Here is a 14,393-nt window from a genome sequence, read left to right on the forward strand (position 1 = left end):
TTTTTTTTCCCTCTCCCCCTTTTTTTTAACCCCCCTTTTTTGTGTCCTCTTTCTCTCCTTTTACGACCCCTTTTGATCGAAACTCCCCCTTCCTTTTTTTTTTTTTTTTCTTTTAAACCTTCAAAAGAAAAGCTCTACCTTGTAATTTGTTCTATCTGTGTGCAGCCCTGTGTGGCTAATAAAGAAACATATCTATCTATCGATCTATCTATCTATCTGTCTGTCTATCTATCTGTCTGTCTGTTTGTCTATGTAGCTATCTGTCTGTCTATTTATCTGTCTATCTATCTATCTATCTGTCTGTCTGTCTATCTATCTATCTATCTATCTGTCTATCTACCCACCTGCCTATCTATCTATCTGTCTGTCTGTCTGTCTGTCTGTCTATCTATCTATCTACCCACCTGCCTATCTATCTATCTGTCTGTCTGTCTGTCTATCTATCTGTCTATCTATCTACCCACCTGCCTATCTATCTATCTGTCTGTCTGTCTGTCTGTCTGTCTATCTATCTATCTACCCACCTGCCTATCTATCTATCTGTCTGTCTGTCTGTCTGTCTGTCTATCTATCTATCTATCTACCCACCTGCCTATCTATCTATCTGTCTGTCTGTCTGTCTGTCTGTCTATCTATCTATCTACCCACCTGCCTATCTATCTATCTGTCTGTCTGTCTGTCTGTCTGTCTATCTATCTATCTACCCACCTGCCTATCTATCTATCTGTCTGTCTGTCTGTCTGTCTGTCTATCTATCTATCTATCTACCCACCTGCCTATCTATCTATCTATCTGTCTGTCTGTCTGTCTGTCTGTCTGTCTGTCTGTCTGTCTATCTATCTGTCTATCTATCTACCCACCTGCCTATCTATCTGTCTGTCTGTCTGTCTGTCTATCTATCTATCTATCTACCCACCTGCCTATCTATCTATCTATCTGTCTGTCTGTCTGTCTATCTATCTATCTATCTACCCACCTGCCTATCTATCTATCTATCTATCTGTCTGTCTGTCTATCTGTCTATCTATCTGTCTATCTATCTATCTATCTATCTATCTATCTGTCTGTCTATCTATTAACCTATCTCTCTATCTATCTACCTCCTTTGTCATGGAACAGCAGTCAAAAAAAAAACAATGTTCTCCTCTTCTAAACAAAACCCAAAAAAACATGTTTTACATAAAGGAACAAGGTCTTTTGGCTTTCTTTCTCTCTTTTCTTTTCTGTTTTACATAAAGGAACAAGGTGTTTTGGCTTTCTTTCTCTCTTTTCTTTTCTGTTTTACATAAAGGAACAAGGTGTTTTGTGCATTCACAAAATTCCATTTGACAACTTCCAGAAACAAACAAAAGCACTAATAATAATGAAGAAATAAAAAGATTTTTTCCCCAAAATTCTGGCAAACTTTCTTCTCAATATAAATATATTCATTGGTATATATTATATCGACCCTGAAAGGTTGAAAAGCAAAGTTGACCTCAGCGGAATTTGAACTCAGACCACAAAGACAGACAAAATTCACATAGAAAGTATGAAATGAAAAGACATCTACAGAATAATCTTTTCTACTACAGGTACAAAGCCAGAAATTGTGAGAAAGGAGGCAAATCGATTAGATCGACCCCAGTGTGTAACTGGTACTTAATTTATCAAACCCGAGAGAATGAAAAGCAAAGTCGACCTCGGCGGAATTTGAACTCAGAACGTAGTGACAGGCAAAATACCTATTTCTTTATTACCCACAAGGGGCTAAACACAGAAGGGACAAACAAGGACAGAGAAAGGGGTTAAGTCGATTACATCGACCCCAGTGCATAACTGGTACTTATTTAATCGACCCTGAAAGGATGAAAGGCAAAGTCGACCTCAGCGGAATTTGAACTCAGAGCGTAGCGACAGGCAAAATACCTATTTCTTTACTACCCACAAGGGGCTAAACACAGAAGGGACAAACAAGGACAGAGAAAGGGGTTAAGTCGATTACATCGACCCCAGTGCATAACTGGTACTTATTTAATCGACCCTGAAAGAATGAAAGGCAAAATCGACTTCGGCGGAATTTGAACTCAGAACGTAGCGATGGGCAAAATACCTATTTCTTTACTATCCACAAGGGGCTAAGCACAGAGGAGACAAACAAGGACAAACAAAGGGATGAAGTCGATTATATCGACCCCAGTGCGTAACTGGTACTTAATTTATCGACCCCGAAAGGATGAAAGGCAAAGTCGACCTCGGCGGAATTTGAACTCAGAACATAGCGATGGGCAAAATACCTATTTCTTTACTATCCACAAGGGGCTAAGCACAGAATGTAGTGGCAGACGAAATACCGCTAAGCATTTCGCCCGACGTGCTAACGATTCTGCCAGCTTTACATCTACAGAATAATACTAAAAGACACTGACAATGAGTGGCAAATCAAACAAATTTGCCACCACAGGGAATAATACAAACACAAATACAACGAATACACCAGACAGAACAACAAGTAAAACCAGACAGAGAACCATACAAAGAACAGAAACTCCATTAAAAATGCACACAAAAGCCACATAAGAAAGCGACGTAAGATAGTAATAGATGAAAGCTATCCACTACTGCAATGCCGTAAGTCACGCATGAAAGCCATGCATAATAAAAGCTACACTTGGAATGTATTATATCAATTAAATGCTTTGAAATTTTATGGTGACACTGAGTCAATGGCTATTGTGGTGGCGGAGGTGGTGGTGGTGGTAGTGGTGGTGGTAGTAGTAGTAGTAGGGTGGCGAACTGGCAGAATCGATAGCACACCGGGGGCGAAATGTGTAGCCGTATTTCGTCTGCCGTTACGTTCTGAGTTCAAATTCCGCCGAGGTCGACTTTGCCTTTAATCTTTTCGGGGGTCGATAAATTAAGTACCAGTTACGCACTGGGGTCGATGTAATCGACTTAATCCGTTTGTCTGTCCTTGTTTGTCCCTTCTGCGTTTAGCCCCTCGTGGGTGTAAAGAAATAGGTGGTGGTAGTAGTAGTATAGTATAGTAGTAGTAGGGTGGCGAACTGGCAGAATCGATAGCACACCGGGGGCGAAATGTGTAGCCGTATTTCGTCTGCCGTTACGTTCTGAGTTCAAATTCCGCCGAGGTCGACTTTGCCTTTAATCTTTTCGGGGGTCGATAAATTAAGTACCAGTTACGCACTGGGGTCGATGTAATCGACTTAATCCGTTTGTCTGTCCTTGTTTGTCCCTTCTGCGTTTAGCCCCTCGTGGGTTGTAAAGAAATAGGTGGTGGTAGTAGTAGTAGTAGTAGTAGTAGTAGTAGTAGTAGTAGTAGTAGTAGCAGCAGTAGCAGCAGTAGTAGTAAAATGGAAGTGGTGGTGGGGGTGGGAATAAGCTGTAGCAGCAGTAGTAGTAGTAGTAGCAGTAGTAGTAGCTGTAGTAGTAGTAGCAGCAGTAGTAGCAGTAGTAGTAGTAGTAGTAAAATGGAAGTGGGGGTGGGGGTGGGAATCAGCTGTAGTAGTAGTAGTAGCAGTAGTAGTAGTAATAGTGGTGGTGTTGGTGGTGGTCAAACCAAGCAGAATGGCTAAATGCAGTAGTAGTAATAAAAGAGAGGAAAGCGAAAGTGAAACTACTCACGTGTTGTTTGTCGATGAGGAACCTTTGGCACTGGCCACACTGCTGGCATTTGATCCTCAGCTGGGCTGATGCAATGTCTTTGCATTCGTAGCAGTAGACGTAATAGCTGTACTCTTTACCTGACAACAGCAAGGGAAGCAAACAACAGCACGTTTAGAGCTTTCATCATTATACGACTAGATTCATCATCATCATCATCAACATCATTGCCGTAATTATTATCATCATCATCATTATCATCATCATCATCAACATCATTGCCATAATTATTATCATCATCATCATCATCATCAACATCATTGCCATAATTATTATCATCATCATCATCATCATCATCAACATCATTGCCATAATTATCATCATCATCATCATCATCATCATCAACATCATTGTCGTGATTATCATCATCATCATCTTGTCGTGATTATCATCATCATCATCATCATCATCATTTAATGTCTGCTTTTCCAAGCTTGCATGGGTCAGGTGGTATTTGTTGAGGTGGATTTTGCTACGGCTGGATGCTCTTCCTCTGGCCAACCCTCAACAGTTTCCAAGCAAATTTATATTTCCCATAACTAGAAATGTTTTTTTTTTTATGGAAGACTAGAATCAAAAAAGCCTTGTACGATGATGATGATACTTATTTACACTCATTGTGTGACATCAAGAGGCACTTCTTCTTAGTGCCACCCACTCCAGAAGTGTAGTAAGTGACTCTTACATGTCACCTGCACGGATGCCCTTTATGTGTCACTGGCACCGGCGACACATACACTTATATACACATCATCATCATCATCATCATTACATTTAACCCTTTTACCACTTAAACCGGCCACATCCGGCCAAAAGTATCCTGCCAGTTTTATGTTCAAACTAGCCAGATCTGGTCTCTCACACCAAACCTACAATATCGTTTTAAAAATTAACAGCTACCTCACCAAAATCTCATAACTACCAGATAATGCAGGATTAGTTCAAAACAATGTGGATGAAGAAGCATTCATTTTGGCAGAATAAGGTGAACACTAAAGGGTTAACGTCCATCTTCCATGCTGGCAATGGTTGGATGGTTTGACAGGAACTGGCAAGACAGAAGACGGCACCAAGCTCCAATGACTGCTTCGACATGGTTTCTAGGGTTGGAATTCCTTTCCTAACGCCAACCACTTTACCGGGTGCAATGGGTGCTTTTGTTCTTTTCTTCGCGCCACCAGAACTAGTAAGGTTGCTCTGCAGCTTGCAAGACCGTGAACCCTGAGAAGGTGGCTGTATGTTAGCAGATGAGGGATTTAAATATGTATAAGGGGCCAGAGCAGAACAGGCTTCTTCCTCTACAGCTGTGGTTCTCAACCCTTTTTTGCCTAGGGGTCACTTTGATTCTTATTTCGCTCTCCTGGACCTCCAGTCATTCAATGCACATAAAAAAAAACCCAGAAATCCCACTGTATTTCTATAATTAATTATTATTTGGAATTGTACAAAAAAAAAAGTTTAAATATTTTGTGTAATGTAGAAATAAAACCATCATCATCATCATCGTTTAACGTCCGCTTTCCATGCTGGCATGGATTGGACGGTTAGACTGAAGTCTGGAGAGCCAGATGGCTGCACCAGGCTCCAATCTTGATCTGGCAAAGTTTCTAAAGCCAGATGCCCTTCCTAACGCCAACCACTCCAAGAGTGTAGTGAAAGAAAGAAAGAAAGAAAGAAAGGAAAAAAGAAAAAAAGAAAGAAAGAAGGAAGGAAAAAAGAAACAAACAAACAAACAAAGAGAGGAAGAAAGAAACTGGGGAACTTACTCTCATTTTGTGAGCTCAAATGGTTTTTCTTTTCCGTATTCACCATGTGCAAAACACTTGAAGTGCAAAGCTGTAAATCCTGAAACGACCCAATAAAAAAAAAAAGAACAGCAAAGGTCAAAGGTTAACCAACACAGCAACTTCTTACAACATCATATGTTGGGTTGTTGGATAAAGTCGTTCACTTCTTTTAGGCACTGTGGAGGCACAATGGCCTAGTGGTTAGGGCAGTGGACTTGCAGTTGTAGGATCGTGGTTTCGATTCCAAGACCAGGGGTTGTGAGTGTTTATTGAGCGAAAACACCTAAAGCTCCACGAGGCTCCGACAGGGTGTAGTGGTGATCCCTACTGTACTCTTTCGCCACAACTTTCTCTCACTCTTTCTTCTGTTGGCCTGCCCGCTTAGCCAGCGGGGTGGCGTCATTTGAAGGCTGAAACAATGTGAAGCGCATTGTGACCAGCGATGTATAGCAACATCTGATAGCCTGGGCAGTCACGGTGGTATATATATATATATATATATATATATTGGGTTATCCCATAAATAATGTAGTTTTTTTATACTTCTTTTATTTTTCAAGATTAAGATAAACAAAGTTCTTTTTTATTCTAAAATATACTCTCCTTCATTTTCTACAATGCTCTTCCATCTCTCTGATAGACTTGCAAGGCCCCTCTTCCAAAATTCACTTGTCCATAATGAAAAATACTCTTCCAGTACTGTTATGACCTCATCTACAGAATTCATATTTTATCTGTGCAAATGATTTGGAAGATTACAGAATAAATGATAATCAGATGGGTCAACGTCCAGTGAATATGGTGGGTGAGGCATCGTTTCCCATTCAAATTGTTCCAGTCTTTGGAATGTCATCCTCGCTGTATGCGGCCGAGCTTTATCCTGATGGAAGAACACCTTTCGTCATGAAACCAAAGAAGGTTAATGAAAATAACACTGGAAAGGATTAAACGAAGAAATGAATTCGTCTGGTGACCGAATTAATTTAATTGAGGAAAACTTGAAGTTGATTATAGCTAAGGTCGAAAGAGAAAGAAATTAGTTGACTTCCTGTGGCCCACTGCAATGAAGTGTCTTGCTGAAGGAAATAATTGAAGACTGAAAGTGATGTTGTAAGAGCTTTCTTGTTAAAAATACATGCAGACATTTAATGTAATTAATTAAAGTGACCTCATCACCATCACCATCACCAAGATGCCCTTTAGATAAAGTGGCAAAAACAAGGACAATTCGTGTGTGTGTGTGTAGTGTATATAAGAGGTTATATTTCAAATCAAAGCACACTTAGGAGATGCAGGTTCAAGTCACACCGGCAGCCTCCAATTATTATTTCTTTATCCAAAAGAGTTTTCCAACCCAATATTTACCTGTTATTATTTATAACATTAATTAAGGTGGCAAACTGGCAGAATCATTAGCACACTGGACGAAATGCTTAGCGGTATTTCGCACATCATTTCGTTCTGAGTTCAAATTCCGCCAAGGTCAACTTTGCCTTTCATCCTTTCGGGGTCGGTAAATTAAGTACCAGTTATGCAATGGGGTCGATGTAATTGACTTATCCCCTACCCCAAAATTTCAGACCTTATGCCAATAGTAGAAAGGATTATTTATGACATTAAGTGTGTGCTTTCAAATATTACAAAAAAAAAAAAAAAAAAAAAAGAATTAGTTGACATTTTCTCAAATGACTTGAGTGGTGGGTGGATGGCATGTTGGGAGGATAAGCCCAACATTTCCGCTGCATGTCATAAAAGACAAGTAAAGGAAGTTGGGGGGTGGGATTCACATTCCAGCAACAACCACCCAAACACTCTCTGCAGCTTTAGTACAGGCTCTGTGAGCAAGATTTCATCTCAGAACCTCGGCAGGTACAACCATGAACAACCAAAGCACCATTGACTTACAAGACTGGCAATGACAAACATCTTTGAAAATATCTTTGAAAATATCTTTGCCTTCAAAGCAACACAAGAAGTCAGAGGCAGGTAAATAAGAAGAGCCCTAAACAATGAAACAAATAAACAACATTTGCCATTATAAAAAAAAAACCATTGTTTTCTGTGTGTCTGAATGTGAAAGTTGTACAACTTTCTGACGGTGACTGTTTCTGAAAGTATGTTGAGATCCTGTGTGCTGTGCACATACCCAGCAGACAAACTAGACTGTCACAGTATACATCATATAGGATATATACTGACACAGCTGCTACTGACACCAATGAAATTATCAACTCCACCTTATTCGCACTCACTCTTTACAAACTAAGCAAAATGTTGAACAGGAAACATTTGAAATTTAATAACAAAACACGCTTGTTTTTCTTTTCTTAGAATATTTGAAAACCATTTTCACTTTTGTATTACACAGACAGACATTGTGTTTGAGACCTCAGTAACTCCATCTTACACTCACTATTTACACCACGCGATCACATTACTGACCAGGCTATCGAATGTTATTATACATCGCTGGTCACAATGCATTTTGCAATTTTTTTAGCCCTCAAATGACACCACCCCGCTGGCTACGCAAGCAGGCCACACTCTTTACATGGTAAGCGAAATGTTAAACATGTAGCATTTAAAATTTAATAGCAATACACTTTCTGTTGTGTCTGGGGAGAGTCATTTTCTTTTCATGCCTTATAATTTAACACACTCACCGGTAAAATTTCCACTTATTTCTTATTTCTATTTTCCTAAAATTTTTGTTGCGTCTTGCAACCTTTTCAATAGTCTTGACTCTGTCTATTATTTAAACCAAATCCAAAAACGAAATAAAACAATACACTTGTTTCTCTTTTCTTAGAATATTTGAAAGTTATTTGCATTTTTATATTACACTGACATGTGTACACACATTATACAATACCCGACGAAGAGAATCTAGAGTTAATAGCAAAATCTTCTCAAATCACATCCTATCACCTTAAAAAAAGGAGGTTATTTTGAATAGTGTTGTCAAAGATACCCTAAAGATTATATTTTTAAATATATATCTGCTTCATCAGAATTCACACAAGGCAAAATAACAAAGTGCATGCACACACATCTGTATGTATGTATGCATGTATAGTATATATATATATATATATATATATATATATATATATATATATATATATATATACACACCTTTTCTACAGATCAAGCAGAGCCATCTACCTGAAGGGACTTATGAAAGTAGGAGAACTGGCTTGCATACCTGAAACTTCTCTAGTTCTGGTAGTGATTCAGCTATAAGGACAAAGTCATCAGCATAGAGGAGCTCCCAGGCGGCACATAAAAAGCATCTTTCAAGTGTTGGGCCTCACGGAGACAAGGTGGCAGATGCTGGTGGCACATGAAAAGCACCCTTTGAGAGTCGGGCCTCACAGAGGCAATAATGAATGATTGAGACCTTTGGCATCGTACTGTGCCTGAGAAGAAGATCCATCAAAGCAAGTAAAATTACAGTTGTGACAGATACTGGTGTCACACAAATGGCACTCATGCTGGTGGCACACAAATGGCACTCATGCTGGTGGCACACAAAATCACCTTAAACAAAAAATACTAGGGTTGATTTGTTTGACTAAACCCTTCAAGGCAATGCTCCAGCATGGACGCAGTCTAATGACTGAAACAAAATTGGGTTGAATTCTGCTTTTAGCACCCCATATAAACCCTCATAACGGTTTTTTTATTTTTTGGAATTTGTAGAAATTTTTTGCAAATATATGGGAATTCATATAATTATTTTAAAAACTTAAAATTTTGTCTCTTGTGCGATTTAAGGGTGATTTAGCTGTTGTTTTTAGCACATCCCACGACCAGCTGACACCTTCCTTGTTTCTTTGTCACACAGATATGTATTGATGTTTTCAAAATTTTTCTCCCCACAAACACGTTTTATGGAATGATGATGCACTCACGGGAGATCCATTGCTGGGATTTAAGCAAATCATTTGGACCGACCATATTTTAAACTCTGATATTAAAAAAGAAATTCGGAAAAGAATGGAACTTGAGGCGGGGTGAGAATTATGATTTTTTTTAGCCCCGGGCCAACCAGTGCCTTGTGAGTAGATTTGGTAGACGGAAACTGAAAGAAGCCCGTCGTATATATGTATATATATATATATATATATATATGTATGTGTGTGTGTGTTTATGTGTCTGTGTTTGTCCCCCCACCATTGCTTGACAACCGATGCTGGTGTGTTTACGTCCCCGTCACTTAGCAGTTCGGCAAAAGAGACCGATAGAATAAGTACTGGGCTTACAAAAGAATAAGTCCCGGGGTCGAGTTGCTCAATTAAAGGCGGTGCTCCTGCATGGCCACAGTCAAATGACTGAAACAAGTAAAAGAGTATAATCGTATGAATTCCCATGTGTAGAACACATATTCGCAAAAATTTTCTGAAAATTCAAAACAAAATAAAAGTTACGAGAATGCTTAAACAAAAATTTGGCCCAAAACTGAAGAATGTGAGAGGGCGCTAAACTGCAAACAAATTGTTGTTCAGTTTAGTCCCCGACCAAGCTCAATCGAGCAGGATTATGATAATGCATTCAAACTGTGATAATTCCGTTGTTTTGGGATATTCTTGTTGTTTTCTTTCGTTTCCTTGTACAGAACTACGCCTGTGTCATGACGTGGGGGAAGGGCTATGGGGGTTGAAAAGTTGAAAATATAGTAACGAAAGGGTTAAAGGAAGGCATATATAAAATGCCGTGGAACCATAGTTGAAACATGTGAAGAAGGCCGGTGTCATCAAAACTAAGAATTGTGTAATGAAAGAAAAATTTGAAGAAGAAATGAACATAAAAAAAGAAAGAGCATGAAAGGAGAAAAAAAATGTATGTTCAGTTTGAAAGAGATGTGAACAGCAAGACAGATACAGTGGACTGGTGGCTATGGATGAGGAGGAGTGACCTGAAGATAGAGACAGAAGGACTCATATGCGCAGCTCAAGAACAAGCATTAAGGACCAACTACATGAAGTGCAGAATAGACAAGACTACCAACAACAAATGCAAAATGTGTGATGAGAGGGGTGAAACAGTATGGCATATCATTAGTGAATGCCTGGAATTGGCACTATGTGAATACAAAAGACAACATGACAATGTGGCAAGAATGATCCATTGGGCTTCCAGACAGACAAGGTGTTAGAGCAGTACCAGGAGATCAACATATTATCCTGAAAGAAGGAGAAAAGATCGATAAATATGGAGACCTGAGGATTGGGATGGCCAAGGTGACAGCTACGAGAGTCAAATATAAAGGTTGTTCCTATTGTCATCGGAACATTGGGTTCAATACCACCCAACCTGAAGAAATATCTGGAAACTTTAGAAATAATAATGATGTACGTCTGTTGACCACAAAGGGTTTACATCAAGTAAAACATGATGGACAGTACAAGGTAAATAGAAGGAATGTGTCTGTGTGTTGGTTATGTGTATAAACAGGCCTAACATAATAAAAATAAATGATTTAACAATGTATGATGATAATAATAATAATAATGATGATGATGATGATGATGATGATGATGATGATAGGCACAAGGCCTGAAATTTGGGGGAGGGGATGAGTCGATTACATCGACGCCAGTGCGTCACTGGTACTTAATTTATCGACCCCCGAAAGAATGAAAGGCAAAGTCGACCACGGTGGCATTTGAACTCAGAACGTGGTGACAGACGAAATGTCGCTAAGCATTTCGTCCAGCGTGCTAACGATAATAATAATAATAATAATAATAATAATAATAATAACAATAATAATCTACGTCTATTAAGCACAAAGGATTTACATCAAGAAAAAACATTATAGACAGTACAAGATAAAGACAAGGAATGTGTGTGATTGTGTGCTGTGGTGAAGGTTTTGGGTGTAAACAAGTTTAACGTAATAAAGATGAACTGATTCAACGATATATAATGATGACGACGATGATGATGATGAGGAGGAGGATTTCTTTATTGACCACAAGGGGCTTTTTACATTAAGAAAAACATGGAGAGTACAGAACAAAACAAAGAATGTGTGTGTGTGTTGTAGTGAGGGCGTTTGCGTGTGAACAAGATCAACGTAATGGGAGGAAGATAGTAAGAGACTGACCTTTAACAATACTTCGTTCTTTAAGACAGAACCAGCGTAAATAATCTTGTATTTCTCGATGGATTCCGTTTTGTGCAAGAAAAAATTAACTGCGATGGGTAGGAAACTGCTAACGGTCATATTATTACCGACCAGTAAACTATTCGTTCTCTCTTGGTAGCAGACACTTACTTCGAAAGAACCGGTCTGACCTTTATGGGCCATGTTTTGGTACGGTTGTTGTACGGGTGAGAGGTTAAGTTGATTCGAGCCTTGCTTTCCGTGGCGAAGCATAAAGCGTAGAAGTTTCGGCAGGTGCCCGTCGACGTGTTTTATGTCATTGGAGGGGGAAATTGTGTAAGAGTTGGCGAAGGACGTAGAGTTATCTCCCTTGTCGTGGCCGCTTCCTTATCAACGTAATCGTAGACCAGGGTCACATCCTGGAGGTGCGGGCGATGCGAGGTGGATACTTCTGTAAGGAGGAGGTGGAGGAGGAGAGTGGGTCAAAATATGTTGGGTACTACTTGAGAACAGTGGTTCCGGTGCACGCACTCGCGTATCCGTGCTAGCTAGTCGTGACTAGTCGATCCTTTGTGTTTTTGTGTGTTATTTACTTTGTTTAATAAATTATTTATTTTGTGTTTTTGGTGTTTTATTTACTTTGCTAGGTAGTCGTTGTGGGATGCGCGAGTACGCGACTGCGCGCACCGAGACCACTGTTCGCTAGCAGTACCAAAAATATGTCGAATGTAGAGGGTTAAGGGCTGTTCAAAATCACACACTAGGCCGCTGTAGACCAAGGTCAGTCCTGACTGAGCAAGATTAATGATTAAAGATGTTCCTACTCTTGCGTATTCCTGCCTTTTACATTAAGTATGAATGTATATAATATATGTGAGTGTATATCTATATATGTGTGTGTGTATCTATATATGTGTGTATATATCGTCGAGCAATTTATATTACATAATATGACTCAATATTATCGTCGATTTCCCGCCAGACAGGCAGTATACATGGGTGCTCCCGTGTGTGTGTGTGTGTAAGTACACTGTCTGCTGTATTTATCATGCTTTTCATTTTTCTATTTTTAGGATAGTAACGTGCGATTTCAAGAAAATCTGTCTGTTGTTTCTAGGAATTTAAACGTCCGCCAATATGCTTTTAGCTGATTCGTTGCCGCTGATAATGACGTCTCACTACCGTCGCACACACACCATAGACACTATCGATGTCTGATAAGGAACCAATTATTTCAGCTGACAAAGTCGTTCACCCGCGGGACAAAATGATTGGCAGAATGCCTTCGGGCTGTTTACGTTCTAAATTTAAACGCAGCCGATATCGATTTTACCTGTCATCCCATGGTGGTAGATAAAATAAGTACCAGTTGCACACTGGGGTCAATGTCACCGACCTGGCACCTCTCGCCAAATTTCAAGTCTTGTACCTATAGTAGAAAGGATTATTATTATTATTATTATTATTATTATTATTATTATTATTGAGTGGGAGAGCAGTGCATGCCATCAAAGTGACACTGGGGTAAAATATACGAAGCCCAGTATACCCATCATGACTACTCGTCTGATAAGGGTACACCAGGCACATGCATCACAACCATATGTGCGTGACATGGTGATCTCACATCAAGATAAATAGCGCATGACCTTGCAGGTGGGGCCCAGTTAGAATTTTCTTCTGGTCAGGTAGCCCATTCCGCTCAAAAGGTCCCTGAATAAGGGTTGTTTAAGGATGTTGAACAAAACACCCATGTTTCCAGACGTGAATTATCCAAACCCCAAAGAATCCCTCTCAACACATGGCTATGATGCTCCCCCACTACTTCTGCTCGTGATCAGAGATGCACATATCGCCAGCCACTAAGGGACTTGGTCAACTGGTTACGGTCAAACAACTGACAAGTAAATCTGTGGTATTGAGCAGAATATTTGCTGTAGCCCATCTTTTACACCAAGACAAAACAATGTACATGATAACACTTCCAATCAGTTAAGATGAGAAGCCACGAGAGCCACTGCCTGGTACTGCATCAGGGCATTTATTATTATTATTATTATATTATTATTATTATTATTATTATTATTATTATTGAGTGGGAGAGCAGTGCATGCCATCAAAGTGACACTGGGGTAAAATATACGAAGCCCAGTATACCCATCATGACTACTCGTCTGATAAGGGTACACCAGGCACATGCATCACAACCATATGTGCGTGACATGGTGATCTCACATCAAGATAAATAGCGCATGACCTTGCAGGTGGGGCCCAGTTAGAATTTTCTTCTGGTCAGGTAGCCCATTCGCTCAAAAGGTCCCTGAATAAGGGTTGTTTAAGGATGTTGAACAAAACACCCATGTTTCCAGACGTGAATTATCCAAACCCCAAAGAATCCCTCTCAACACATGGCTATGATGCTCCCCCACTACTTCTGCTCGTGATCAGAGATGCACATATCGCCAGCCACTAAGGGACTTGGTCAACTGGTTACGGTCAAACAACTGACAAGTAAATCTGTGGTATTGAGCAGAATATTTGCTGTAGCCCATCTTTTACACCAAGACAAAACAATGTACATGATAACACTTCCAATCAGTTAAGATGAGAAGCCACGAGAGCCACTGCCTGGTACTGCATCAGGGCATTTATTATTATTATTATTATTATTATTATTATTATTGGGTGACCATAACAAAAATGATTAGAGTGAGTGGCCCTACTCTAAGTATGCACCTAATACATTGGAGAGCATGAGAGATGCTTGGTTTTTGGCGGTCAGGATAATCCTGGTTCTCTGGTGTCCCTTAATTGACCCTAACTGGTGTTTCTCC

The 14,393-nt window shown here is 39.7% G+C and overlaps 1 protein-coding gene across 1 annotated transcript in view; it reads right to left on the reverse strand.

Moving 5' to 3' along the window:
* The window catches only part of LOC118767830, a 14,309-nt gene extending 1,728 nt beyond the window's left edge, over positions 1 to 12,581 (reverse strand). The window contains exons 1-3 of the mRNA XM_036513101.1: positions 11,560 to 12,581; positions 5,427 to 5,505; positions 3,557 to 3,740 (exon numbers count right to left, since the gene is read on the reverse strand). Coding sequence (XP_036368994.1) covers positions 3,557 to 3,740; positions 5,427 to 5,505; positions 11,560 to 11,832 — 536 coding nt within the window. The 5' untranslated portion in view covers positions 11,833 to 12,581. The remainder of the gene's footprint in view (positions 1 to 3,556; positions 3,741 to 5,426; positions 5,506 to 11,559) is intronic.
* Positions 12,582 to 14,393: the final 1,812 nt, after the last annotated feature.

This window comes from Octopus sinensis, linkage group LG24 (genome assembly GCF_006345805.1).
Source record: "Octopus sinensis linkage group LG24, ASM634580v1, whole genome shotgun sequence".
NCBI classification, from domain to species: Eukaryota; Metazoa; Mollusca; class Cephalopoda; order Octopoda; family Octopodidae; genus Octopus; species Octopus sinensis.